General features: G+C 44.8%; 1 protein-coding gene across 5 annotated transcripts in view; it reads left to right on the forward strand.

The window, feature by feature from the left end:
- The window catches only part of SPTBN1 (spectrin beta, non-erythrocytic 1), a 189,057-nt gene that overhangs the window by 58,334 nt on the left and 102,793 nt on the right, over positions 1-27,930 (forward strand). The window contains exon 1 of one of the 5 annotated variants that reach the window (XM_028516166.2): positions 26,096-27,003. The exons of 3 other annotated variants lie outside the window; for them this stretch is intronic. In XM_028516166.2, coding sequence (XP_028371967.1) covers positions 26,895-27,003 — 109 coding nt within the window. In that variant the 5' untranslated portion in view covers positions 26,096-26,894. Of the gene's footprint in view, positions 1-26,095; positions 27,004-27,930 lie in introns of those variants that run through there. One more of the 5 variants, XR_004903667.1, reaches the window with a different exon arrangement.

A 27,930-nucleotide genomic window follows, 5' to 3' on the forward strand; every position in this document is an offset into this window, starting at 1 on the left:
TATTCCTGAGTTGGCTATATACTTGATAATAAACCAGCCAGCGGACATAAATAAAATGCAAGTTCCTGAGTTTTAGCACATTATTGAACCAGATGAAGGGTTTTCATGGGAACCTCTGAATTTATAGCCACTTAGACGTACAGTGGTCTTGGGCAAGTGGTGGCCTGGGACTGGCGACTGGCGTCTGAAGTGGCCGCAGTCCAGTGACTGGGACAGGGCCCTTCACCTGTGGGGTTTGCCCTGTGTTGTTAGCATCAGAATTGAGTTCCAGGGCACCCATGTGGTGTCGGAGCATCAGACTCAGTAAGATGTTTCACAGGGAAGATGGCTTCTCTGGTATAGTGTGTAACACCCATTTTTTTTTCAATGTAGAAATCAGGCCGGCAATCACTTGTCAAGTGCCAGTTTATCGTCTCAAAGATGAAAGAGTCTGGAGTTGGTTCACGTCCATTGCCCAGTGAGCTTTGAATCTTTGCATTCTCCTTAAGCTTTTTTGTTTGAAAGTCTGACTTATATCTCAGTCACTCATCACCCCTCCTGCTCCTTAGCAGTTAGAAACATCAGAGAGAAATTCCAAGTGGAATCCCAGGGAACTGGATGCTCCCGTCTTCAGAATCAACCTAGAGCCTTTCCTGGTGAAACCTGAAAACAACTTTTTTTTCAAAGTAGAGAAAAGCTTCATCTGAAAGCATTCCCCTCACACAAGCTGGGTGAAGAGGGAGTCTCAAAACTTCAGCCTGTAAACATTCAAGAAGTAGAATTAATATTGACAATTGCCACATGTTCAAATATTTTACATGTACGAGGCTGGGGAGATCCATACTTATGTCTAGACTTGAATGTCGACCATTTGCAGTTCAGAAGGAAGATAAGAAGAGCGTTGGTCCATCACGTGGAGTAGCAGAGAGATCACAGCATGCTAACTGAGCCCGAGGCAAAGAGCTGGGAGGTGATGTCTGCATTCTGTAAATGACTTCCCTCATCCCGTGATGGCAGACCCACATTCCTGACCTCTGACCCAATTGCCTCAGTAGTATAGGACACGTCTGGTGATAACAAAAGTGTATCAAGATAAGCTAGACTTTTGGGAAACCAGCATTTTATTTGAAATGAAACTAAAACATAAAACTATTCTTTTCAAGAAATGTGGAAGGTAAATGTTTTCTTTTTGCACGTGATGGATGGGTATTTAGGGTTGTAGGTTATATTTTTGTGGAATCAACACAAATTAGGGGAAGTAGGAAAAGTAGACTTTGGAAAAGTACAACATTTAGCTTGAAAATATTGTTAAAGTAATTAGAATTAATATTTTTTCCATCAACACTCATAAACAATGAATTTAAAAAATTGGGATGATATAACCAAAATATTTAGTGTTTATTTCTGAATAATAACAAAATTTTTTACTTCCAAAAAAATAATGGCATATAGGAGTGGTAGGAGAAAGCTTGTGTATGAAAGAGCATTTAAAAAAAGGTAAGTTAAAAATGAAATTACTTTTGGAGTTGTCACTCATCAACGTTTATGAGCTAAAATTTTATGTAAGAGCCTTTCTGCTAACCTGTGGACGTGGCAAAAAAAAATTGACCTTGAGTTTACATGATTATGGGTACATCAAGGACAACTGACAGCCACAGGAAAATAAGATAAAAGCACCTAATTGTATCTTTTACATTATATGTATAGAGTAAATAACAATTATTTGTGGCTGTATTTATAGGCCAGACTCCTTTTAAACATGGGCATTTGAGTGACCAAGAATTTTGGTGGAGCATTTAATCATCTAAAGCAGTGATTTACTTTAAATATCCAGAACCGTACTGTCCAAAAGAAACATAATACTAGCCCATTGTGATTTTAAGTTTTCTAAGTTAGATATTTCAGTTAATCAGATTATCCAAAATATTATCCTATCACCCCATGTAATCAGTATAAACAGTTATTTAATGAGATTCTTTACATCTTTTATACTGACTTTGGAATCCAGCCTGTATTTTACTTCCCATATTTCACGTGGTCAGTGGTCACCTGTGGCCAATGGCTACTGATTTGGGCAGTGCAACTCCAGTGCCCTTCACCTGGATGCTTTCATTGGCTAAAACTTGGTGGATCTTGCCAAAACAAATGGACTTTAAAATACTCATCAAGTTGGGTATATTTATGAAGCAGTCAAGTAGTTGGCCATTTGGCTAAATGTTAATTTAAATTTGGATGAGTAATCATCAATTGAATAGTTATTTTAAAAACAAACCCTTCTCCTTTCTGTGCTTTCCAACAGTAAACTTTTATGAAATGGGTGCCAGGCACCAATGAAGACAGACAGAGCCTCAACAACCTTTGTTCTTTGCTCTTTCAGGTGAAAACTTCCACACTTGTCTCAAGCACTGTTTTTGGATGCAGATCCAAAACAATATTACACTTGTTTAAAAATTACACTTGTTTAAAAATGCATGTTCCAAGGCCGCCCCCCCCCTCCTCCCATAAGTTGAGATTCACTACTGTGGGAGGGAGCAAAGGAATCTGCATTGTTAGAACACTTTCCAGGGAGGAGGCCTAAGTACTCTCACTTGATACTCAAATCCTATTACCCTTGAGTGTTTCCACCAAAGTGAAAACCAGCTCTCATCTCTCCTTTATTAGCCTTGCCCTGGCTGGTGTGGTGTAGTTGGTTGGGCGTTCTCCCGAAAACTGAAAGGCCTCAGATTCTATTCTTGGTCAGGGCACATGCCTGGGTTGTAGGTTCAGTCCCTGGTTGGTAATCAGTGTTTCTTTCTTTCTCCCTCCCTCTGCCCCTCTCTCTAAAATCAAGAAGCATGTCCTTGAGGAAGGCTATAAAAAATACATATATTTTAGTCTTTTCTTTCCCTCAGTAAGTCAGTCACAATTTATGTTTCAATATCCTGACACCCCAGAAGGCTTAATGTGCTGCCCAGACTGAGTGCAGAGCTGCCTGCCGGCTGGGGGGACGCATCCTTCCTGTATGTAAGCCCTGGCCCCCACACAGCTCCTGTCTGGGGGGGTCTACCTTGGAGTGGAAGAGACTGAGGTCCTCCCTTTTCAGTCCCTGTCACTGTGCGGGCCTTTTAATTTGCAATGTCTGGGAGAGTGGAAAATTTCTTTGGGCCTAGATTAGCTCTCTCCTGTGGAGTAAAATCGGTGGAGACACTTGAAAACTATATCCTAAAAAAATTCTGTGGTTATAGATAAAAATATTCAGGGACAGGGTTTCCTCAGGAGGAAGAGAGCTGGATTCTCCTCACTGGGAATGAGAGTGGAACTTGCCAGCACTTTCTCCCCGTTGGCTGCAAATTTCAAGCTGCCGTTAAAGTTATGTGCTAAAATTACGTAGTTAATCCCTAAAGAGACTTGCACATAGGTGGGGGAACACTTACTTTAAAACCATAGAAGACTTAAATTTATCCTGTTTTTGAGAGATGTCACTGTTTTTTTCTATCTACAATCATGAGTTTTTAATTAAATGGTTTAGACACTGGCTTTATCTATTTTCATGATCTCTTATAACATGGTAGTTTTACTTAGAAATTTTCCAGAGTAAGACTAATTCACATCAACCACCCCCTGTGAAAGTAAATATGTATGAATGTTATATTTGACTTTTTTCTTTTCTTTTCCCAGTATCTGACTTTTTTTCTAGTAAAAGTACTGTTTTTACTATTTTTACTAGCTTGCTATTGAATATGTAAAGAGATCTATAAAACATGGTTTGGGATTGTCTAAATAGGAAGTTACAAACTATTTACAGGAAACATTAATATGTATTAATGTATAATGCATTCATGTATTCATGTGCCAAGAGAGTAGCATAGGCAATTAGTGCTCTAGTTATTGAGAGAAAAGGAGTGACCACAGGAGGAAAAAATTTTAACAGGATGGGCTGAGTAATGTAAAGACCGAGGGAGCTTGGAGAGAGATGAGGCTGGATTGGACCTGGGAGGGGCTGATTCCGTTTCCTCTGCAGCAAAACAGAGGAGGTGGGGCTCAGGTCCCTGAGGACCCTCTCTTTAAAACAAAGTCAGCGTTTGGCCTCTCAAGCTGATACACCAGCTCACGCTTGAATTCATTCCTCAAAAATTAAGCTAGAGCTTTTATTTACACACCCACAGCTCAGTTCTGAGGGAACACTTTTGTGCCTCAAGGGAAAGGCTTCTTGCATGATGGAATGGATTTTTATAGTCAGGATTAACAGGGATTTAATAGTGCTCCACTGTTTCCCTCATTCAGTCTTGAGGCTGTTGCCCTAAATTATGCATTATTTGGGATTATTTATAAGGGAGGTGTGGTCCCTAGGGCACGTTCAATACAGCACCCATTATTTGTGAAATCTGAATCTGAAAGAGCATTTCATATCAAAGAGGTTCATGACAGCTATTGAGTAGAAAGTCTGTTTTAGGTCATTAAATGCAGTCCCAGATGATACCCTCAATTTATTTTCTATACACATGATTTCAGTAGTTCTATGGTCATACATAGGAATGCAGGGATTTTTCTTTCTTTCTTTTTGGAGTATGGTTTCCTTTCCCCCTCTTTCTCCTCACTGCAGTCATTGACCCCTCCCCCACTTTTGAAATCAGCTTGGATTCCTGCTACTATTCCTTACATTCCACAAATTCTATTCACACCTCAGCAGTGGCTGAAATCCCAGGTGAGGCGCAAGACCCTGGCTGGGAGAACCAGTCTCCTGCATTTAAACCTTGTAAGCACACAAAAATCCTCTTCACAACCCAGCCCTCATTCCTGCCCTCAGTCTTCCAGAACCCACGTTCCATTCCTCAGTCACCTTGGAAAACTCTTTAAAATTTTTTTTAAAATTTATTTTTTTAGAGAGAGGAAGAGAAACATTGATCCATTGCCTCTCATATGCGCCCAGCTGGGGACCTGTCCCGCAACCCAGGCATGTTCCCTGACCAGGAATCGAACCAGCAACTTTTGGTTTGCAGACCGGCACTCACCCCATTTGAGCACTTGGGAAACTCTTGGTTCACCATTTGCCTTTGCCTTAACTCCTCTTCCCACCCAACCAAAATATTTTTTCTTAAGCCAGTTTCTTTTGAGGAAATCCCATCACCATTTCTATGAGAAAATCCCATATATGTTACTGTTGATTTATGTTTGAACTTAGGGAATATAGCCTGTCTTTTGTTGGGGACTCCAAAGTGGACCTGTGAGCAGGTACCAACAGACTGCAAGGGTAAGCCAAAGAAGAAAAGCTTAAGACTTTTTACCCCTTACGCTTTTCCTGGCACTTGGTGCACACGTGCCGATGTCCGTCCCCATCTGTCTGTCTTTTATATAATTTACATGCCGTAAAATCTACCCCATAAAGTATGCAATTCAGTGGTTTTTGATATACTCAGAGACTGGTGCAAGCAGCCACCACTAATTCAAAAACATTTTTATCACCTCCCCAAAAATCCCATACCCGTTAGTCATCATTTCCCATTTTCACCTCCTGCCAGCCCCAGGCAACCACCAGTCTGCTTTCTGAGTCTGGATTTGCCTGTTCTGGACAGGCAAGTGGAAGTGTAAATGGAGTCATGCAGTATGTTGTCTTCTGTTGATTGGTTTCTTTTATGTAGTGAAGTGTTTTTAAGGTTCATCCATGTTGTAGCTGTGTCAGTACCTCATGTCTTCCTCTGCTCTCATATAAATACAGTGGTAGATTAGTAAAAAAGAACAGGGATCCTGTGAAAGCTACCAACATCATAATACTGTGATTTTTATTTGGCAGTTGCCCAGGAACAGATGGCCGATCCATTGTAGGCTTCTGAATGTACTATAGACTCAGGAATTTTTTCATTTATCTGGACATGGTCATCAGAAAGCTCACTGGTGGGTGTTTCGTATCTTATATGGTCATATTTGTTGCCTTTATTAAATTCACTACAAAGGAGTTTAACTCCTCTGCGAGTTTTCTACCAAAGTGGACCTGTGAGCAGGTACCAGCAGAGGGAAGATACAAATAAAAAATATAATTTACATACAGGGCATTTATAAGGTCCTATACACTTAAAAAATAAAACGTCATGATAAGCATAAACTGAAAATACCACCACGTAGGTTTTATAAGGTCTGTCTGGAGAAACTCCAACCATTGTTAATATAATGAGAACAGTTGAGAGACGTAGATGTAACCTGGCAGCTAAGGAAGATGGACTGGAAGGTACATGAGTGAACAATGAAGACTTCACTGTACTAGTCAGTGGGGGTGGTAGACACTGTTGAGTGAGCATGTGTACTGTGTGGCCCTCACATTGAAAATGACTGAGCAAGTAGAGCAACGAATCTGCATCAAATTTTGCATTAAGCTTGAACATTTCTCCGTGGAAGCTATTCAGATGATCAGAAGGCCGCAGCTGTGGACAACTGGTGATTGGCAGCTTCATCATGACAATGGGCTTGCTTATGCATCACGTCTTGTGCAGAGATTTTTGGGAAATATCAAATCATCCAGGTGACTCTGCCCCTCTACAGCCCAGATTTGGTGCCTGCTACTTACAGTTTTTCCCAAAACTAAAATCACTTTTGAAAGGAAGAGATTTCAGACTGTTGATGAGATTCAGGAAAGTATGACAGGGCCGGTCATGGAGATTGGGAGAACTGTGTGAGGTCCCAAGGTACCTACTTTGAAGGGGACTGAGGCATCATTGTTCTGTGTACAGTGTTTCTTGTATCTTCTTCAACAAATGTTCATATTTGTTGTATTCAATGTTCATGTTCTTCTTCAATTTTTCATATTACATGGGTGGATACTTTCTGGACAGACCTTATATATTAACAGTGCAATTCAGATATCAGAAGTTTTATTTAATCGCCATCTTCAGTACTATCATACAATTTAAATTTCGAATTTATAGAGAAAAATGATGCTGCATAGATGTTAGTTTCTTAAAATACATTTTGATTTTTGACACCAGCTTGATTAAAGAAGATGGTTTTGAGATTCCTCAGCAGTTTGACACGATCACATTGAATAGTAATCCGATGGGAGGGTTCTAAGTAACAAGCATTTGTTCTGTGTCTGCTGATTGGCTTCTGTGAAAAGAATCCTGCTTTCAAAATTATATTTGGCTAATCCTTTCTGGTTGCCGGGAACAGAGGTTCACTTGAGTCATCTGAATAAAATAAGTGTGCGGTGGGTGGGGGAGGAGAAGTGGAGGGTACTGCAAAGTTTCAGATGCACAAGACCCAGAAATCCATTACTGACTGAGGCTGCTGCGTTCCCTGTCTTTCAGATGGGCCATGTGCCTCATTCACTGACACTCTGCCAAGGGTTCCCTCGTAACTCGGCTCACACATGGCTTTGGGGTACTGTAGTTCAAACTGTATGTCCTGCCAGTTTTTTCTCTTTTGACCTTATAGCTAAATGGCTCAATATCCTGGTTTTCTCTAGTTCACATTTCTGTGCGGTGGAGCATGGAGGTAGTGAGCCTGGAGATGGGACTCCGATTTGCCCAGATACTGTTTTTATACCAGGTTGTAAACAGCTGGATACCTACAAATGGTTATCTTTAGAGGAGATGATCAGAGCATTGGTGAAGAGCAGGAAGCTGTTTGTGTAAAACATATCAGCCCCATCCATCTATAGCTCAGAGGGCATGTGGTTGGCAGTCAGAGGCTATGATTGGCATTGCTAATGCAGAATTCTGGTGTGGTGGAGGAAGGTGCTTTATATTATTAGGGATTTGGGGGAAAGATACTGGGGTATCTTGCATGATCAAGGAAAGATAAACACAATGTGAGGAAAAGGCAAAGTGTGGGCAGGCCCTGTAGGAACAGAAATTAAGGCTTTCCATATCTCAATTTCTTGCTTTTGTCTTTGCACCTAAGGTGATCTTCCAGATGACAGAAAATATAGTTGCCATCTGCCCCCTAGAGTTCCTTATTCATCAGTTCCCCCATCTTTCTAGTTGCAGTTGGAAACATTGAGGGGGGTTGATAGGGAGGCTGTCATTTACTAGGCTTTGGTGGGGGCTGTTCCTGAACCAGTGAACTGTGGTGCCGGGTGTGGAGGGATGTTAGAACCTGGCAGTTCTTCCTGGAACCACGTGGAGCTGTACTCGAAAATGGGGAGATGATGATAAATAATAATAAATGTTCACAACATGTTTTCAGATAGATTGATGTTCTTGATTCAGACATAAAGCTGTTTTCTAAAATGGCAAGGTGATGTTCACCATTGACTAATTGCTTCCTTTAACAAAAGCAACCAGGAGCCCTGGCTGGTGTAGCTCAATGGATTGATCAAGGGCTGTGAACCAAAGGGTCGCTAGTTCGATTCCCAGTCAGGGCACATGCCTGGGTTGTAGATCAGGTGAGAGGCCATGTGAGAGGCAACCACACAATGATGTTTCTCTCCCTCTCTTTCTCCCTCCCTTCCCCTCTCTCTAAAAGTAAATACATCTTTTTTAAAAAAGTGATTATGTACAGCTTCCTTTAAGATCTTTGAAAACATAAAGTTGACAAGGAGAAACAAACATTAACTTTTCAATCTTTAGAATATGCCTCTGATATGATATTTAGTTTTCACCTAAGTCATTAACTCTTGAATTTGCTTGGCGATTTTGTGGCTTGGAATCAGTCTACCCCAATTCTTCTTGGGGCCTCAAGAACCAGCACTATTCTTTGAGTATGACAGGTACCCAGTAATAGAGTAGCATTCCAAATTTCTCAGCTATATGGTGATGTGACTGCCATATTCATATGCTCCTTATCCACATGTAATCTCTTTTAGGGAATTAGACTGTATAAAACAAGCTGTGATTGTGACAGTATTACACAAAAGTGTAGTGACACTTCTCAAAAGCCTGAAAAGCCTTTTCATTCTCTGGCTGATAAACATGTCCATCTTTTATAATTAGTAATCTTTAAGGGAATTTGCTGAGCTCTGAGTTTTGGCCTCCTTCATGCATACCTGTGAGTTTTCAGCGCCCTAATGTGGTGCTATAATTGGATGATGGGCACACGTTATTGGGAAAGGTTGATAAAAATTTGCCACACAGGTTTAAAGTTCTGCAGACTCCTTTGATTTGTTGAACTTGCATGTCAAATTGTTTTATTAGGCACATGATTTTGTCTGTAGGCATCTTAAGAAATAGATGAACTGGAGTCAGGAAGATGCTGTGCCTTCTGCCAGGTCCCCAGGTCCTCTTCACATTACAGGGTACCTGTGGGACCTCCCCGTGAGTCTTCAGGAAACCCAGGCCCTCCCCACCGTCTCCAGCCTGAGCCCCCAGCAGCTGCCTGGAGCCATCTTGCCTGTGTGGTCCACCCTGACATTTTCAAGAAACTTATTTGGACTTTGTTACTCTATACCCTGCTCCTTTGAGTCTTAACTAGTTTCCTCCATGTGCTTAAGGTGGGTGTGTCCATGCTTTTTTTCTAGTTGATGGCTGAACTCCTGGAAGACCCTGACAGTGAGTAATACTTCCTTCAGCATTCCTGACAGCACCTCACCTAAGCCTCAATGCAGTTCGGTGCTTTTGCATTGTACATTATAATGCAATGCAATATATATATAAAAAATCCAAACACTACAGAAGTGGACATTGAATGTTTCCCCTTCTCCAAACCTATCCCCATCCCTAAAGATAATTTCTTTAAAAAGTTTTATGCATGTCTTTTGAGTTGTTTTCTGTATACATTGTTGAAAACACTCTTTTTTCCTCCAATAGTGAACAGGAAGAGGACCAGGTGATTATTAGAACATGGAGTTTAGTCTTCCACCGAAGGGTGTTATTTGTCTTAGGTTTTCCTTCTTGCATTATCTGATCTCCCTACTACAGTGTTACTTACAGAGATGCTTTTCTCAGTTTGGGACGCCGTAAGCCGGTGTGAACCGTTCCGCAGCGCTCGGGACGTTCTTCACACAGTCCTCCCAGTTCCGCCTCTGCCGCCTCTTGTGCCGCACGTGTCTGCCCCTAGGGTTTTCCTCTTCTTGGAGAAAAGAGCTGAAGATTTCTTTAATTGTCCACTCTTTCCTCGGGTCACTGCAGTGTTTCCAGACTTTCCCCCCTTCCCCTTCCATGTTTCCTGGCCCCTCTGGATGCTTTCTGGGGAAGCGAGCATCTCTGAAGAGGCACCCACTCCTAGGTCAGCCTGCAGTTTTCCTGGGCTTCATGTCTAGCCTTGAGTGGATGCCAGCAGTTGGCATTTCATAATTTAATGGGTCATTAGAAATGTATAAATGCTGGCCAGTTTTCCTCCTGGAATTCTGTTTTGTGACTTTAAGGACATGGGGGATTTTGCGAATGCCGTGGCCGACCATGATGGGGAATGGAATGCTGTGGTTGTAGTTGATGATAGCCGAAGGCCATTTATCTGTCTCTCAGGCTGGGCTACCAACAGACCAGAGTGTTGTTGTTGTCCTTGTTTTAACTGATGTGTAATTTAAACCTTTTCTTCTGTGGTTAACAGCAACAAAAACAATCTAGTAACTTCTTAAATCTAGGGGCCATTGCCATGCTTTTCAGCCAGCTTGCCCCTGTGGTCAGCGTTCACCTTTTTTCTAGCCAGGGGTATGGCTTTGCCAGTTCCATGGACTGACAGTCCCAGAGCTGGTCTATGTACTGGTTTTGGAGAAGGAGTTTGCAGACCAGCGTCCCTGCTGTGAAAACACAAAACTGTGTGCCTGGAACTGTTGCTCCGCAGAGGATTGGTGTGCGTCTCCGGCCTCTGCCCTGCACGCACCATCTGCGGGGTTGCTTGCATGCTTTAAAGGAAGGCCAGTGGTAGTAGGGATGCTTGTAAATAATGTAGAGGTATTCAAGACTGCCTTGAGAAAGACAGGATGAAGGGGAGGCAAGGTTGGAGGACACACTTGATACTAATTCGAAACCCAAAACCCCGGCACTGAATTAATAGGTGTGCTTGTACAGCTTCCTTTGTGCTTTTGATGAGCCGTAATCTTCAGGCGTGTCCATATGTAGGTCTTTTCTTTTTTTTTAAACTACCTCACATTTAGGGAGCTGTTTTAATTGGCATAAGCAACACCATTATGGCCTAAACTGAGTTTTATGGAGGGTAAAGTTTCTAATGTTTTAAGAACTAGAGGACTTCAGAGGAATTGTGTTGCTCTAATCTATAATATTTTGAAAGAAAAATTTTGAGCACAGTGTCAGTCAGAAATATAGTTTACAGGGCAACCTAGTATATGCATACATGTATGTATGTGGGGTAGTTGCATGTATATCCACTTGCATTTGAATTTCACAAAGTAGTGTTTACTTATACTTGTAGTACATGAGATGTCCTCATATTTTCTATTCTGTTCCATCTATTGAAATACTAGTGTCGATCCACAAGCTAGATTTTATAGCTAACGGTGTTGGAAAACCCTGTGGTAGCAGGTACATGTTAAACTACTTCTAGTAGTGTCTCTTTTTAAGTGTTGTGAATAATGATTTTTAGAGTGAAGTGGTATTTGATTTTTCTTGCTTCATTCATTTATTAGTAAAGGAGAGCACGACACGTTTACTGAGCATCTACTGTGCGACAGGCACTGGGATTAGTAGCATCAGAAACACAAAGTTAGGGGATTAGGTGAAAACAAGTCTGTGGCCAGAAGAAGAGATTTATAGCTGTCACGGGAGAGAGCAGCGTCAGCAGATGGAACGGGGGTTTTAGGCTGAGCCGGTGGTGCCGTGAACGGCGTGGTGGTGCCTGGCTTTCTCAGGGAGCCGCGTGCGGGGGTGCAGAGAGCTCAAGGTGGAACTGTTAGGAGTGAGCAAGGGAGGTCTTGAATGCCATGCCAGTGAGTTTAGTTTTTATCTATTTGGCCAATGACTTTCAGATCATTTTTATTTTCAAACAGAAATTTATTTGTTACCTCAATATGTAAATGGCAAACTCGAAATCACCGCGGTTGAAACAGAGTGGCCTCCCCTGGATTTCTGTGCCCAGGAGTCCTGAGGCCCCTCTGACTCAATCTGAGAACCACTGATGTGTGTTCAGGGAATAGTAGGATCCGATCTGTGTCCCAGCAGGTGCTGGCTGGGGCCACTGTGGAGGATGCTTTAGGGAGGAGAGTGGCTAGAGGGAAGGCAGCCATTGTAGGAGACTCATGTTTGCCCTAAAAAGACGAGGAGGAAGCCCTGAAACTGGGGTGGTGGCCAAGGGCTTCAGAGAGCGAGGGCTTAACCTGACTTAACTGGAAGTTAGGACCTGCTCCTCAGTGGGCTGTGGTCTGTGTGGGAAAGGCAGGAGGGAGGAGCAGGAGTTTGGTTTTGGTCTGTCTTCTGGGTGCCATGTAAATGGAGTACATGGGAGTTGTGCTGGGTGTTTTATTGGTCACAAATCTGTGAGACTTCATCACGTAGCCTCCAGCTTTCAGGGTGGTGCCACCTTTTCCTTAGTTCATATTAGTCTCTGTTCTCTGAAGCCTTTGGAAACCGTATGAGCCCTGAGGCTCTGTCAGTCTGCCTCTCTGCATGCACGTTGGAGGTATTCCTTAGGCCCGAGCACCTGGATTTTCCAGGTTTGAGTTCAGGCATTGAGGACAGGCCATCCCAGGGCCGGTGCTGAGATAGGGAGAATGGCTTCAGAGGCCTGGAGTCCGAGAATAATTCCCTGCTCTGCTGCTTAACTGTAAGTGGGTAGGCTTCTTCCATAGGCTGAGAATGATGATACCCACCTGGTCAGATTGCTGTGCGAGCTTCAAATAATGTGAAGGTGCCTGGCTTAGTGTGTACACAGTCGGCCTGTGAGGTGTTGCAATGTTTATTATGAGAATAAATCTTCTGAAGCGAGGGCCCCTCTCCCTTTCTGCAAGGAGCCCTTCTATACTGAGAAATATCACCTGAATGCAAGGGGGGGAGGAACAGAAGTCACAGTGGAAAAGCAGGATTCTTCAAAGGGCACATGTTCTGATGGCTCTGATGGCCTAGAGACAGGGTCCCTGCGGCTCTGTGTGGTGTTCTGAGGGCACCTGTGTCCCCACGCCTCTTCCTGGGAGGCAGGAGAAGCTCTGAAAAGACTCTTTTGTTTTTAATTTTTTACAAAAGGTTTTATTTATTTATTTTTAGAGAGGGGGAAGGGAGGGAGAAAAAGTGGTAGAGGAGCATCAGAGGAAAGTACAATAACATACAGCATTTAAAAACTTTTTTTGGAATAGAGATTGAGAAGTTGATTCACCCCCATCCCCTTCTGCAAATGGCCAACAATGGAGGGAGAGAGAGGTGGAGGTGGGCGAGGGAGACTTGTAGGGCTTGGAGGGAGAGGATGTGCTCAGTGTAGGAAATCCCAGTCAGACAGGCTGGCTGCGCTGGAAGGGGCGGGTCCTCCCTGGGGGTCATGCAGCTTTAGTGCTCTGTCCCTCTTTGTTGGGACAGCTGTGGTTTGGTATCAGGAGATAATAAAGAAGAAATACTACTAGCTTTTCAGGGGGATTATTTATAATACTCAAAATTTGTATATCACTTTCATCTTGGAGAAGATTATAAAAATATTACTATCATATCGAGCAGTCTTTGGTAGGGGGGCATTAGCCACCTTTTACAGATTTCAATATGAGATTTTCTGCATCGGGTTCTTTGCCCCAGCCTGCCTGCTTTAGTGGTTGTATAAATCAGAGGCCCCTGCCTTCCCTGGTGGTAATTGAAAGCCTCTGATGCCTGTCCGGGACCTGCCTTTTCTAACTCTCTTGGAAATTGCTGTCCTTCACAGAAGTATTTGTAGGTTTCTTAATGCCCTTTAATTCATCAAAGAAAAAAAAAATCTTACACCTCTCACTGCAATTACACCATATTAGAGAATTATGAGTAAGACCTTGAGATACCTTGATTAAACTTACAGGATTAGAACTGTTGGAGGAACAGAAATGAGAGCAAAGTTTTTTGTTTGTGTTAAGAAATGAATACTCATTTGATGACATCATTGGTGGTTGAGCTTATTAAAACCTTTCCCTTTAGAGCCAAACATTACTTATATTTAATAGGAAAGCTGAGAGTAAAAATCATATTTTATAGTATTCTTTCTATTTCTGACTCTCAAGAATGAGAAGTGTGACTAGTTTAAATAGGGAGGCCTATTGTTTTATATATATTTAAAAAAAAAGTCTCCATGGCTGATGTGGCTCAGTGGATTGAGCACTCACCTGCAAACTGCAAGGTCATGGGTTTGAGTCCCAGTTAGGGCACATGCCTGGGTTGCTGGTCAGTTCCCCAGTTGGGGGTGTGTGAGAGGCAACTGATTGATGTTTCTCTTGCACATGGATGTTTCTCTCCCTCTCCCTCTCTTTTCCCCTCTCTCTAATAAGAAATAAAATCTTTATTTAAAAAGGGTCAAACATTTATTTGTGTTAAATAGTATACTAAAAAGATAATGGCAGTATGAGTTATAGGATGTGGAGATACAAAATATATCCTAGATGTGACTGTGGTAGGTTATACAAACAATTTGAAAAAATTTTTTGAAAAAGTCTATGTTTTTATTTAAGGGAGGATGAAATTAAATAATTGAAGGTATCTTAAGACCTTTTTCTTAGATCACAAAGCTTTTTTATGACTTTACAAAAGTGGTGTCAGGCAGGTGGCCATTGTCCACACTGTACTGTGGTCAGAGACCTGGGTGCCGCTGGGCTGGGCCAGCCGAGACTTCAGAGAAACCACCTTGTCTCTCTCAGCCCATTTCCTCACTTGAAAGACGAGGGAGTGGGCTAGTGAGATAGGAAGGTCCTAAGGCCACTGTTTGTGTGTGGGCTCCAGGGGAGGGAGCAGGGCCGACTTCCTGTGGTTTCCCGGGTGAGTCTGCCCCCCCCACCCCATGGTTCCTGTGTCCACTGGGAGGCGTGATCAGTGTGGAGTAGGTACAGGGAAGACAGCAGCCTTCGTCCTTTCCCAGGAAATAATAAACGCCAAGTGGCTGACTCCAGTCCTAGTCTTCTGTTGATTTTTTTCTTCTTAACTTTCTGTGTTTGATGAGTCTGAATTGCAGGCTCTTGGAGAGAATTAACAAGACTTTGATTATAATCACTTCCAATTACAGGCCCCTTTCCTGTGTGATGATTTTTTGCCATTTGCTCTTCCGTAATCTTGAAATAGGCAGAAGGACAATGTTTTTAATCAGTAGGAACTCGAGAGCCTTAAAATTATCCTTAACAGAAAGCTCAGTCCGCGTCCACACTGACGGGACGTCAGGATGTCGGTGTTCTCTAGGTGCAGGGGCAGGCCCGAGTCTTTCGGGATAGTGGGTTTCACAAAACCTCAGCAGTCCGGGAAACTTGTCTGTTTAGCGTCAGCCAAGATGATCCTATGTGCATGTGGGCCTGCGCGTGTGTGCGCACATGTGCAGATATACACACACACACACCCAAATTGTGTAAATACGGACCTGCCCACCCAACCATGGGGTGTTCCTACTGACTATTCCCAGACTACCAGTTGATTACTTTTGCACTTCATGTACTGAATCCCAAAGATGGTGACTAAAAAATACAGTTTTTGAACAGTGCCTCGAAGGTTGGCCTGTTCGAGCTCATCAGGCCTGGCACTAGTGGTGACTCTGGTGGTCGATGGAGGTGTTGCTGTGGCACTGGACACAGATGTGAGGCTTGGAGGCTGCTTGGAGTCCTTAACTAACGTATTAAGCCTTTGTGGAAAAAGTGAGAGTTGGTGTGGTTCCCGTGGAGTTTTTTTTCTCAAGGGTTGTGGAGAGGACTTGGAGGGACAGCATGCGAAAACATTGTGCCTGAACTTCAGGGTCACGGACGCGGTGCACGCGGCTTTGGGGCTGCGGTTTCTTCCCATGCCCACAGTGCACCCCGTGGGAGTCTTCCCCGGAGCTTTCACTTTACGTTTGATTGTGGTAGAAGTAAAACATAAAATGTACCATCTTCAGCATTTTTAAGTGTACAGTTTAGTAGTATTAGCTAGTTTACATTGTCATGTAGCAGGTCTCGAGAACTCTTTCCTCCTGCAAAACAGAAACGCTCTATCTGCTGAACAAGTCTGCGACCCCCCCCCCCCCCCCCCGTCGCCCCCCAGCCCCAGCTCCTGGCAGCCACACTCTGCTGCTTGTTTCTGGGAGTTGGACTACACTGGACGTCTCATACAGGAGGAAATATACTGTACCCATTTTTCCCGGGACTAACTTATTTCATACTGTCCTTGTAATGGCTTAACATGGTATCCCCAAGGTTTGTCCATGTTGTACATTTGACAGCATGTCTTTCTTTTTTAAGAAATGGAATGAATAACATTCCATGGTAGTACATACCGCATTTTCTTTACCCATTTATTCATCAGTGGACATTGGGTTACTTCTACCTCTTGGCTCTTATGAGGAATGCTTCAGTGAACATGGGTGTGCCAACACCTCTGTGAGATCCTGCTTTCAGTTCTTGTGGATATAGACCAGAGCGGGTGGCTGGGTCATATATAATTCTGTTTTTAACTTTGAGAAGCCATCATACTGTTTTTCACAGAAGTTGTACCATCTTACTTTCCCACATCAGTTGCACAAGGGTTCCAGTTTCTCCCCATCCTGTACGACAGCTCTTATTATGTTATTAAAATAAGGTGCAGTGGGGAGAAGTCACCAAGATGGTCACAATTCATGTTTTTCCTGACAGATGGTAATTAAAGAGGTCGTGGGGATGGTAATAAAAAGGTGAGTGAAAAGGTGGTTATAGGTGAGTAGTACAGGTGTTTAGTAAAAAGCTTATTTGTCTCTCTCTGATCTCATTTCATTCTTTTTTTTAAGAGTTTATTTATTTATTTTTAGAGAGAGTAGGGAGGGAGAAAGAGAGAAAGAAACATCAATGTGCGGTTGCTGGGGGCCGTGGCCTGCAACCCAGGCATGTGCCCTCACTGGGAATCGAACCTGTGATGCTTTGGTTCACAGCCCATGCTCAATCTACTGAGCTATGCCAGCCAGGGCTCATTTCATTCTTTACCTGTTGTTAAAATTCCAGTTATAATGATAAATTCATTTGTCAGATTTTTTTTAAAAAAAAGCCTCATGAGTAAACTCTTCTCTAAACGTTATGAGAATAATAAAAAAAAAAGTCCAATGCAGAGAACCGACAGAGAGGGTCTTTGAACAACAGTTTATTGGGTCCCTCTGTTTCATTCAGTGCCTGGAGATTGAGACCAGAGCTGCCCCCATGACACAGTCTGGGTCCTCGTTCTCTCTGCACCAGGACAGCTTGGACAGCAGAGAGCCTGGGAGGATAGGGTCACCTTCCCCTTAGTATGAGCCTGTCGGTTCCCGTGTGGTGTTAGGCGCTAGAAGGTGAGGTAGGAGACAGGATGAGGAGGGCCTTTCTCTGATTTTTCACTGACAGAAGCAGGGGAAATGCATGCCACTTCCTTTGTGCTGGCCTTCCTCTACCTTCAGGTTTTGCCCTAGAGACGAGAGAAGCAGCAGGAATTCAGAAGGCCTACTTTCTAGTTTCCAGTGCACAGTAAATTATTCTGTATCACTGGGCATGCAGTCTGGGCCTCGTTTTCCTTCTCTCATAAATGAAATGGTAGGTGACTTCTGAAAAGGGCCTTCCTGACACCTGTTAGGGGTTCTAACTCTTATCGTCTCATTGTGAAGGAGTAAGGTGTGGACTTGGGTGGGATGCACAGGGAGAGTAGGTTTAGCAGCCCACCACATGGTGCCCACTCCCTCACAGAGCTTTTGTTGTGCTTTTTTTTACACTTCTGTTCAGTGTTCAGGCTTCTGAAATAGCTAAAGCACTTTGAAACAACTGTCTCAAAGAGGACACGGGTACGGGGTGTGAAGTGAAGGTTATATAAGACTTGTATCTATCCTAAAACAGATAATGATATACAGGGTCTGGCACAAAGGGTCTGGCATAACGCCCCCTTTTTTTATTACAAAATCATAAGCATGCAGTCCTGTAACATATCACACACTCAAGCATATCATATGACATTTTAGGTAGAATGTTCAAATTAAAACTAAGTTATTACACCCATATTATTACCCTACCAACCTCACTGAAGCAGGCTTTACTTCTGCCAGGTGCTGTATTTCCAAGCACATTACATCCAGAGGACCATCAAGACTTTCTATTTCAGATCCCTTGGTTTTTAGGGAGAGCACCGGAGAAGCCAAGGGACTGGCTCAGGGTCACAAGGCCAGTCAGTGTCAAAAGCTCAGACTGGAGTCCACTTTTCACTTGTCCTGAGCATGTAACTGGTGCACTTTCCATTATTTTAAGTAGGTAGATTAGACTGGTGCACTAGAAGAGATAAGCAATATTCTAAGGCAAAGTGTGATAGGTGCCAGGTGAGGGGGGCTGACCGTGTACTGGTATTGGGTTTCTGAGAGGGAGCAATCATTCCTGCTGGGATAATCTGGAAGGCCTTCCTGGAAGAGGGCGGTTGGAGCAGGGCTGGAAAGATGAGTGGACTTTAGACCAAGAGCAGAGGAAAGCACCAAGAGCAGAGGCGTGGAGATGGGAAAGCCCAAGACAGGTGGTGGGCACTGACCAGTTTGGCTGGAGCAGAGGGACTGGGAAGAGGAGGGAATGAGGACTGACAGTGATTGAACATCCCTGTTGTGTCAGGCTCAGTGTCAGTGTCAGTGTCAGTGTCAGTGGGGGAATGACGTCCCGACCATGCACTTGTGTGAGGATGTCACATACTTCTCCCCACCCCGTGTATGTACTTGAGACCTGTCCTCCTGAGAGTAGAAGCCAGTTACACTTTGATCTGATGGGAAAGTTCCTGGTTTGAAATGGTAGAAAAAGAGGGAAGGCTTTTTGGCTTCTGTAAAGAAGGTGTCAGAGGTGGTGGATAGTATTTAATTCTTTTACAGTGAGCCTGGAGCCTGCCTCCCACTTAATGGCAGCTGGCGGGCCTTGGCGCTCCTGAGTGACTGGGCTGACCATGAATTATTCAGGGTCTGTGCCCAGTGAGTGGCTGCCTAGCAAAGTCCTGTGGGAAGGAGGCTGTGCTATCTCTTTGAGAGATCGGCAGAAGCTCAGGAGCTAAGGAGGAAGAAATGACTGCACTCTTAAAATATTTCACATTAACATGCCAGGGCCGCATGTGCTTTTGCATGGCCCGAAACTAGGTAATTGGGACCTAGTTGTTAAAGAGCAAGAAAGAGCACCTCCTACCCCCCAGTTAATAAATAGGACAAGTTATACTCTCATGTTAGTGCAGCACGTGTTGGCAGGGATTTGGTTAGAAGCTACATTAAAATGCAGGTGAGATGACACAGCAATGGAGAACATTTGTGCGGAAGAAACCCTACTCTGCTCTGTTCTCAGCCAAGAAGTGAAATGCTGTTGCTGTTTCCTTCAGAATGGCACTTAAGGAAACTACCACTAACCGCATTTGTTACATGCTACCTCATCTTTGTATTTGCGTGTTCACGCATGTGTATTCTATTTCCTCAACTAGGTTGAAAGTGCTTGCGAGAAAAACTCGCTCCTTCAAACCTTGTGGGCCTCTCAGATGGCTTGTGCTCCCGGGTGGGGCTGAGAACACAATGGATGGGTTGATTTTGCCCCCAGGAGGTGTGGGGCCTGTGGCTTGATGATGAGGTTTGCATCCCCCACTCCCTTCCTTTCCCTCCTTCCCTCTCCAGGTCGCTGTGCAACCTCCATTTCACCTTTTCTCTTTATAGCCAGTTCTGTGATAAGCTACTAGAAAATGTAACCTGGGTGGTAATACCTGAGGGCAGAGTCCAAAGGCCTATTTACATGAAGAATAGATTTGCATTTCCTCTTTTCCCATTTCTTTCCCATGAGCTGTGCTACCAGGAAGCAGTGTCTTCACTGTCCCATCTGCCCCTTGTGAAACTTGGGCCCCATGGCTCTGCACCCCTATGTGCGTCTTCCTTTTCCCTCTGTGTTGGAGGTGGGAAGCAGAACCAGAAATCCTGGGCAAGAGCAGGCCTGGCCCTAACTGCATTCCTCAGATGTTCTCCTTTGAACCACTTTACCTGGCGTGGAGGAGCCCAGCCTTGGCTCTGGCGGGTGTTACGTTCACAGGCACAGCAACACCTGTTTGCCGAAGGTGGGGCCTCCGGACTGGGGCATACTTTTGCCTACACAGGGAAGCTTTGTGTGCATAGATAACAGATAAATAAGAATGCAGGAGTAAAGTTTGCCTGCGGTAGAGCACTCAGTAAGCTGCATTCCTTCCCCAGGACCTGGAGTGTCTGTTCTTGAGTGGGACTAGTCATTTTTCTCCTTCTCTGTGGAGATGGCAGGTGCTTTGTATTTGGTTCTGCTGTGACCGGTTGAACAAGAAGCAGGAAAAGGATATGAATGGAACTTAGCTTTGCTCCAGTGTTCCAGATTGAGCATATAAGTAGATGACTTTGTGGGAGGTGTGTATGTAGAGTGACAGAGGAGAGAGTGAGAGAGGGGGGTGGGGAACGAGAGAGAACCATCATATCCTTCAAGCGACACAGACAGTAACTGCTGTAGGTAGGTAAATATCTTTAGCCTTCCTTTTAGTTTTTCTTCTACTTAGAAATTCTAAGTCCTAACGTGTCAAATTTAATAGCTTCACTTCAAATAAACATTGACCTTTCAAAAACATAGGACCTTTATAACTTGTTTCATAGTGAGTATTGTGTTTGTGCTATCTCTAAGGTGTTACTGCTTTTATGTCTATAAAATATGATTTTGAATATACCTTTCCAAGGGCATAATGGGATTGGGGTTTGTGAGTAAGTACTTCCCAGGTGGAGGCCTGGTCCTGCCATTCCAAGCTGTCCTAAACCAAAAATGCAAAGGGGTGACCTCTGGTTCCCTGCCTGAGGTCAGTGATTTCACGTGAAACCGACAGCATCCTCCAGCTGGTAGTCTCCTAGGTGAAGAGAGGGCCAAAGAGGGGGTGGAATTAGTTTCTGAAATCTCCTCTATGAGGAATTTAAAGACTACTAATCATAACTGCTAGTTTAGTGCTAAGATCTCGAAAGAGCAGTGGAGAGCGGCTGAGAATTTGACAAAACATTTTATTTGTGGACCTTATTGTTCTTTGTCCCTTTCTGTTCCCACCACCTCTTTCCCAGCTCTCGGGGTTGGCTTTTCAAGTCCTTGAATGTATACAGATCCCATCACATGTTAGCAGTTTGGCCACCCTCTGCCAGACATTTTCAATCCTGCTAATGTTTAGATGTTCAGGAAATGAACACCCCATAGTTTACCCTGTCGAGCTTGCTGTAATGCAGGAAAAGCATTCATCTTTCTTTTTTTACATCCAAGATTACATAAAGCTTCTTGGAACAAACAGAGGCTTAATCCCACCCCCTTAGTGTTCCCATTCACATGTTACATGGTAAATCGTGCAGAATCTTGAAGTACAGGCCCACCAAGTGTGAGAAAAGGAATCGATCTAAACCAAATAAGACCAAACAAAACCCATCCACAGTAAGAGAACCCCCAGAGCAGCAACTTCTAGGTGAACCAGCAGAGAGTATGCCCGATCCTGACCCAAACTAAGTGTTGTAGAGGTTGGTGTGGAGCCTTGCTTGATTTTAGGCTTATCTTGATACCACATATCACTGTATGGTTTTTTCTGAAGAGCTTAGAGACCATCAAATAAGCTGATACTTTACTCCGAGTACATAGGAGAAATAGCACTCTACTTCACTGGTCTGGGGTCCAGGTGTGTGTCTGCCACTCACTAACTGTAGGACCCTGGGCAAGGCACTGTATTGCTGAACCTGGGTTGCCATGTGCCTTGTCTGCAATGTGGACACAATACCTACCTTACAGGGTGAGTCACTTAAAAAAATGTATGTGAGAGTATTGTGTAAGCTACAAAGTGCTGAAATAATGTGATGTTATTGTTAGGGCCATTCAGTTTATGTGAGATGGGTCATAATTGGGACTACAACAATAATCTCCAAGAGGGGGAACCCACATCACTAACAAATACATTCAGAACCAGAAAGAATTTTTCATGACTGCAGACTCCAATCTATTTGCTTTGTAGGTGAGGATTGCTGGGTCTAGGATGGTCAGGCACACATGCAGTTACTTAGCTTTTTTTTTAAGAATTTATTTATTTATTTATTTTTAGAGAGGGAAGGGAGGAAGAAAGAGAGAGAGAGAGAAACATCCATGTGCAGTTGCTAGGGGCCGTGGCCTGCAACCCAGGTATGTGGCCTGACTGGGAATCGAACCCGCGACACTGGTTTGCAGCCCACGTTCAATCCACTGAGCTAAGCCAGCCAGGGCGTTACTTAGCTTTTTGGTGGCATTTGTGTTGGGGTAATTCTGAGCACCAGGCCCTGGACTTGGGCCTTCTTCACACCACACACCACACCACACCACTTCTACACACAATCACACATGGATGGCGGATGCACGTTATTCAGTCATCAGTTGCTACGATCCCATTGCCGACCTTGTCAGTCAGTTGCAGCTTTTATTACACCTTAGAATCTTTTTTTTTTTTTAAGATTATTTTATTTATTTTTAGAGAGGGAAGGGGGGGAGAGAGACAGACAGACAGACGGACAGACAGATATCAATGTGCAGTTGCTGGGGGTCATGGCCTGCAACCCAGGCATGTATCCTGACTGGGAATCGAACCTGCGACACTTTGGTTCACAGCCCGTGCTCAATCCACTGAGCTACGCCACCCAGGGCTTCCCTGTGGAATCTTGATGCAACTTGCAGGTGGGCACAGCCACTCATCAGAGTTGGCCACATGTTGATATCCCTGGTGTGGGTGAGGGGCAGTAGCCTTTTAGCTTAGAAAAGATTGAGGGGATAGGCTGAAATTGCAGGGTCTGTTTCTAATGACAACTTGGTTGACTGTTGAACATCTGAAAACTGTCTCACTGCCCTTCATGATCCCATTCATATACTACATGTTTCTTCCGAAGGTGTCTTCAGGATTCTTTTTAGATTACTCTAAATAAAACTGTAGGTAGGACCCCTGACCTCTTGCTTTATTAAGTTAGAGCTGGGCAAGACCTTTAAATCCTTTCTTTCCTCCTGGGGTCTCCATTGTCTTCCTGCTGCCTGTGCAGGAGAAAGCGTACTGCTAAGGATGCCTGCCCCACCCATACCGTGGAGCCACTTTCCCATGGGCCTTTTCCTGCTTATGCCAGCTCAGGGCTGAAACCTGTGCACAGAGGGCATGCTCAGCTGGACCCTTCCCCGGAACCTCTTTCCCTGGTCCTGTAGCTCCTATTCACTAGTCTTCTCTTCACTGCCTCTACCTTCCTGTTCTCCTTCTCTAACTGCCTGTAACCTCACCTCAGATTTTATTTCCTTATTGACCTCTTGATTCACATATGGGATCACTTTTCTTTGAGTTCTAGTTCCTTGTTCTTTTTGCATTGTGTGATGCCATCTACCCCTCTCCTGCTCGAGTACCTCTCTGCTCTCTTGGATTTTGTCTGTAACTTCTTTGGTATTTCCGCTGATGTTTCCTCTTCCTTCCAGACTCTGGCCTTCCCCAGGGCTCTGTGCTCAGCCTTCAAGCCTCCCTTCCTGCATCTAAGCTCACTACAGTCACAACCTTCACTTGGGGTATGGAACTGTATTTTCAGCCTTGAGCTCCAGTTCCTCATCTTTGACTGCTTCTGGACACGTCCCCCCATGGTGTTGCAGGTAACTCGGGTTCACCCTATCTAGATGGAAATGTTCAGTCCTCTGTACTCTATAGCCAGCTCTAAAAGCCCAAGAGTCCTCTTCAGCCCTTGCCTTTGAACCTCCCCTGTAGAGTCTGACCCCAGAGTCCTGTGGACTCTTGCATCAGTCCATTTCTTTCTGTTCCTGTTGCCACACCCTGACTAGTCCTTTGGCCTAGAAAATTTAGACAACTGCAGGCACTACCTAAGTGACATTGCTGCCTTCAGGCTTTTTCCTTTCTGTCCATTCTAACCTACCACTGACAGACTAACCAACTCTAGAGCCCAGACTTAGTTCCAAGCTTGCCTGCCATGGACGACAGTCCCTTATGCTCCAGACAAATGGTAGCACTCACCAGAGCTGTTCTTGGGACAGTGCAGTCCGTGCCTTTACCTGTACTGCTTTCCCCCAAGAGGAGAGGTGACTTCTCCCTTGTCCAAGCCTGTTGATAGCCTACCTGCATAATGGGGTCTGGTAAAATGCTGTCCCTCCTGGAGCTGGTCCTGCCTGCTGCCCTAGGCAGAGGTGTCCTCCTCATCCTCTGAACTCTCCCCCATCCCAGCATTTATTCTATTCTTTTGCTATTGGACTGTTTGCATATTCATCTCATCTCCTTTGGCCAGCAGCTTTCCCAGTCATCCCTAAATCCCTCCCAAGCACTAGGCAATTGTGCCTTGCACACAGCTGGTGTCCAGTAAATAGTGCACAGATAAAGAATGAGTGCCTCTGGCCTTCGTATACTGCTTCCCCACCGCTGAGTGGGATGGAGGTGGTCAGGTGAACCATCTAGATTGAGTTCTCTTCCCTAATACCATCATACCAAGTGGATTCCCACTTCTCACCTTGGGCTCTGGCGGGGTTATAAACCCTTCCCAGCCTCAAAACCTGTCTTTCTAATACTCTGCCGGACTAACAATTTGTTCTAAATCTTCTTTTTAGGATTGAGTGTGGCTATGTTATTGTACTAGCCCCAGCCTCTACCCCCATCATAGTGTAACCTGGCTGATGAGAAAGCTTATTTCACCTACTTCCCCATACCAGAGGGAGCTGAAAGGGAGGGAGTCTCTAAGAGTGGTGACTCATACTCTCTTCACTTAAGTGGCTTAAAGGTTAAAAACAAAGGGTTGTAAATTGGCAAGCAATTTTCAATCTCGGTTTCTGTGCCTATACCTGGACACTTGGAGATTTATCACTTTACCAGTATATTTAATAGTGAAGAGGGGCCTGTTAAGATCTTAACTGAGAAAAATTCTCTATTCTATAGTTTCTAGCCTTGATGTGATATGTGTATGGGGGCAGGGGTTGCAAAAAAGAGGTGCATTTTGAAAACTAGACTCTCAGTTTTGAATAGTCTGTTCATTTTTGAGGCATTTTCACATCATCCCTTCAGTGACCTTGTAGAGGTAGACATTAATTATCCCTATCTGACAGGGAAGGCTTAGAAAGAATCCAGGGTCTCTTCTAAGGTCATAGGTGATTAAGAGGCTTGGCCAGGCCAGGACTAGAAGCTCGGGTCTTGGGAATCCTAGCCAAGTGCTTCTTCCCATACCTGGCATTTTGCTGTCTTCCTGAGTTGCACTGGTGGTTAAAGGGCTTTAGAATCGGCTACACATCTCCGAAGATGTGACTGTCTTCGAATCCTGGTTCTGGCTTTACAAAGCTAGGCTGATGCACTGGGTGTGGATGGAAGGAGTGGGAGCTCTTCAGAGTTTAGTTAGCAGATAGCTGGACTCTAGGTTTGTTTTGTCTCTGGCCCCGGACAGGATGCAGTTGTTTGAATTACAATTGCCCTGGGGACTAAAGTAAACCTGGGGTGGAGGCCCACCACCTCTTTAGTGCTGACTGGAATCCCTCAGCAACGACATCACCTTCTTCAGTGAGTTGGGACAGCTGCAGGGCTCCCTGCTGGAAACACCAAATTAGTGATTAGTTAGTTGCCTGCCTGCAGTTAGTGAGGAGGGGAGTGGGGGATAAACTCAAGAATATATTTTGATCACTGTTATTTTCTGTGTAGAGGATTTTATTTTTGGTTGAGTTTGGTGGGAGGAGCAGTTAGGAGAGTTTTAAAAATTTGAAGAACCCAAAAGTTCAGAAACCTCATTCTACAAATCAAAGTAGGATTTGAGGTTAAGTTCTGTTCTGTTACCTCCTCATTGGTTCACAGACTCCTCCAGGTTAGGGATCCTTGAGGTGTTTACCTGTTTATCTTTCTCCCACAATGCATTGTAAAGCCGGTGCTCCCATAAATCTTGCGCTGAATTACTATTACTGTGCCCATGTCATCCTAGAAAACCTCTAGCTGTAACGTTTCGTGAAGGCAACAGAAGTTTATTGAGAAGAGTCTTCCGTGATCCAGAATTTACAAGCCCTGCAGTGTCCAGAGGGACTTTTTTGTACTTACGCACTGCAACCTCCGTTTGCCGCGGCGGCGGCCGCCGCCGCCGCCGCATGGTTGGCGCCCGCGCAGTGGGGACCTGTGCGCGCCCAGGTGCACTGTCGGCATTACCTTCGCAGACGCTTACTAGTGGAGGACCCACCCGGGGCCTGAGACCTGCGGGGCTCCTTACCCTCCCTGCCGCCTACTTTTCAAGTGATAGTAATCGGAGACTTTTCCGTTACGTGAAGCTCTCAACAAAAGATTGTAATTTCAGCAGCTTTGTTTTAGGAAGGTACCTCCGCTGGGCGCGGTCCTGGGCCACAGACTCTTGGGCGGAGGGGCGGCTGGTGGGTGGGGGCTGGCCGGCCAGTGGCCTTCCCCCAGGCCCCTCCTCGTGGTACAGCCTGCGTTTCCTCCACAATGCTGTTATGCTAATCAGGTGACATCACCACCCAGCGCTCGGCGAGTGGCTCCTGATTAAATTACAAACCGGCGGCCGCTACGGGCAGCCAGGAGGAGGTGTGTGCGCTGCTCCCGCGAGCTCCCGGGCTCAGCAACCCGCCAAGCTTAAGATTGGCCATATTTAAAAAAAAAAAAATTAAGTGAGACTTGCGCCTTCCTCCCTGGATCCTCCTGCCCCTCCTGGCTAATTTTTTCAAGGTTCTAGCCAAGGGCCACAGAAGGAAGGAAAGCAAAAAGAAATTAGTTGCCTGAGTGATAATTCCTGGCCGGGCTAAGGTGGACTCTCCTGCAGCCAGCTTCCTATCAGATCACCCTACTGGACTTTCAGACCGGAATGGGGCTTGCCTAAGGTCCAGCCCTTTTCCCAGGGAGCCGGGAGCCGAGCCGTGCGGAAGCTGCTGCGTGTTGGATGGGGGTAGGAGGGGGCTGGAGCGGGATTTCTACTGTGCAGCCCGCCGGGGCGTTACGCTGGGCATAATGGAATTGCAGAGGACGTCTAGCGTCTCTGGGCCGCTGTCGCCGGCGTATACAGGGCAGGTGCCTTACAACTACAACCAGCTGGAAGGGAGATTTAAGCAGCTACAAGGTAAGCTCTCCTTGGCAAAAACCGTGCCTGCCAGGGGTTCTGAGGTTTTATTTGTACCATATGGTAGGTGACCCTAATCAAGACGGGCGGCTGGCCGCACGGCCTGGCCCCAAAGCTTCTGGTTGGCTACGAGCCCCAGCTCACTACTTAAAGGAGGCGGTTTCTTACTCCCGAAAAGCCACCATTTGGAGTCTCCCTGGCTCTCCGGTATCCCTTTGGCTCTTTTGGTTTGTCAGGTATCTGCTGCCCACTACACACACGTTTTTTGCCCTTTTAGCTATCTTTGCATCTCAGTAGATCAATGCTAATCAATGCTAATACGCCAGTATTTGATTCCCAGTCGCCTCTGTCTCCCAGCCCCCGGCGTCTTATCTCTGGGAAGCCCAAAGGTGTAAAGTGCATTGCTCTACACCCAGTCCTGTGGAACAATAGCGGAGGGGAGGAGGGAGTGGTCTTTTTGTTCCTAAGCCTGAGTAAATTACAGTTTTGATTCCGAAGCTTAATTTTAACTCTTTTGATGTATTGTGTTGGGGGAGAGCTTTCCCATCAATTTAGTGGGCTCTGTAATTTATAATGAAAACCAGCTATTGTCATTTCAGTGCTATGGGTTGGATTAATTACAGGTTTCCTGGAGTCTATATTAGCCTCAAATAATTGAATGAATCCAATATTTTACCGCACATATTTTTATGAAGAGCAGTGTGTGGGGTGATGGGCCTAAAGCCTGTGGATGGTTGGCCCCTGCGGCCTTTGGCTGTCCCTGCCCAGCCAGCAGGCCTGGCCAGCAGTGTCTTAGAGCTTATATATGAAAAAGAATCCATAACTGAAAACAGAACTCCTTCCCATTCAAAACCCCTGGAATCAAGTCATAGGCCAGGAATGGCTCTAGTGCTGTGAAAAAGTAACCTTCGCAGACTGTATGTTTCT

The sequence above is a fragment of the Phyllostomus discolor genome, chromosome 6 (genome assembly GCF_004126475.2).
Source record: "Phyllostomus discolor isolate MPI-MPIP mPhyDis1 chromosome 6, mPhyDis1.pri.v3, whole genome shotgun sequence".
In the NCBI taxonomy this organism is placed as follows: Eukaryota; Metazoa; Chordata; class Mammalia; order Chiroptera; family Phyllostomidae; genus Phyllostomus; species Phyllostomus discolor.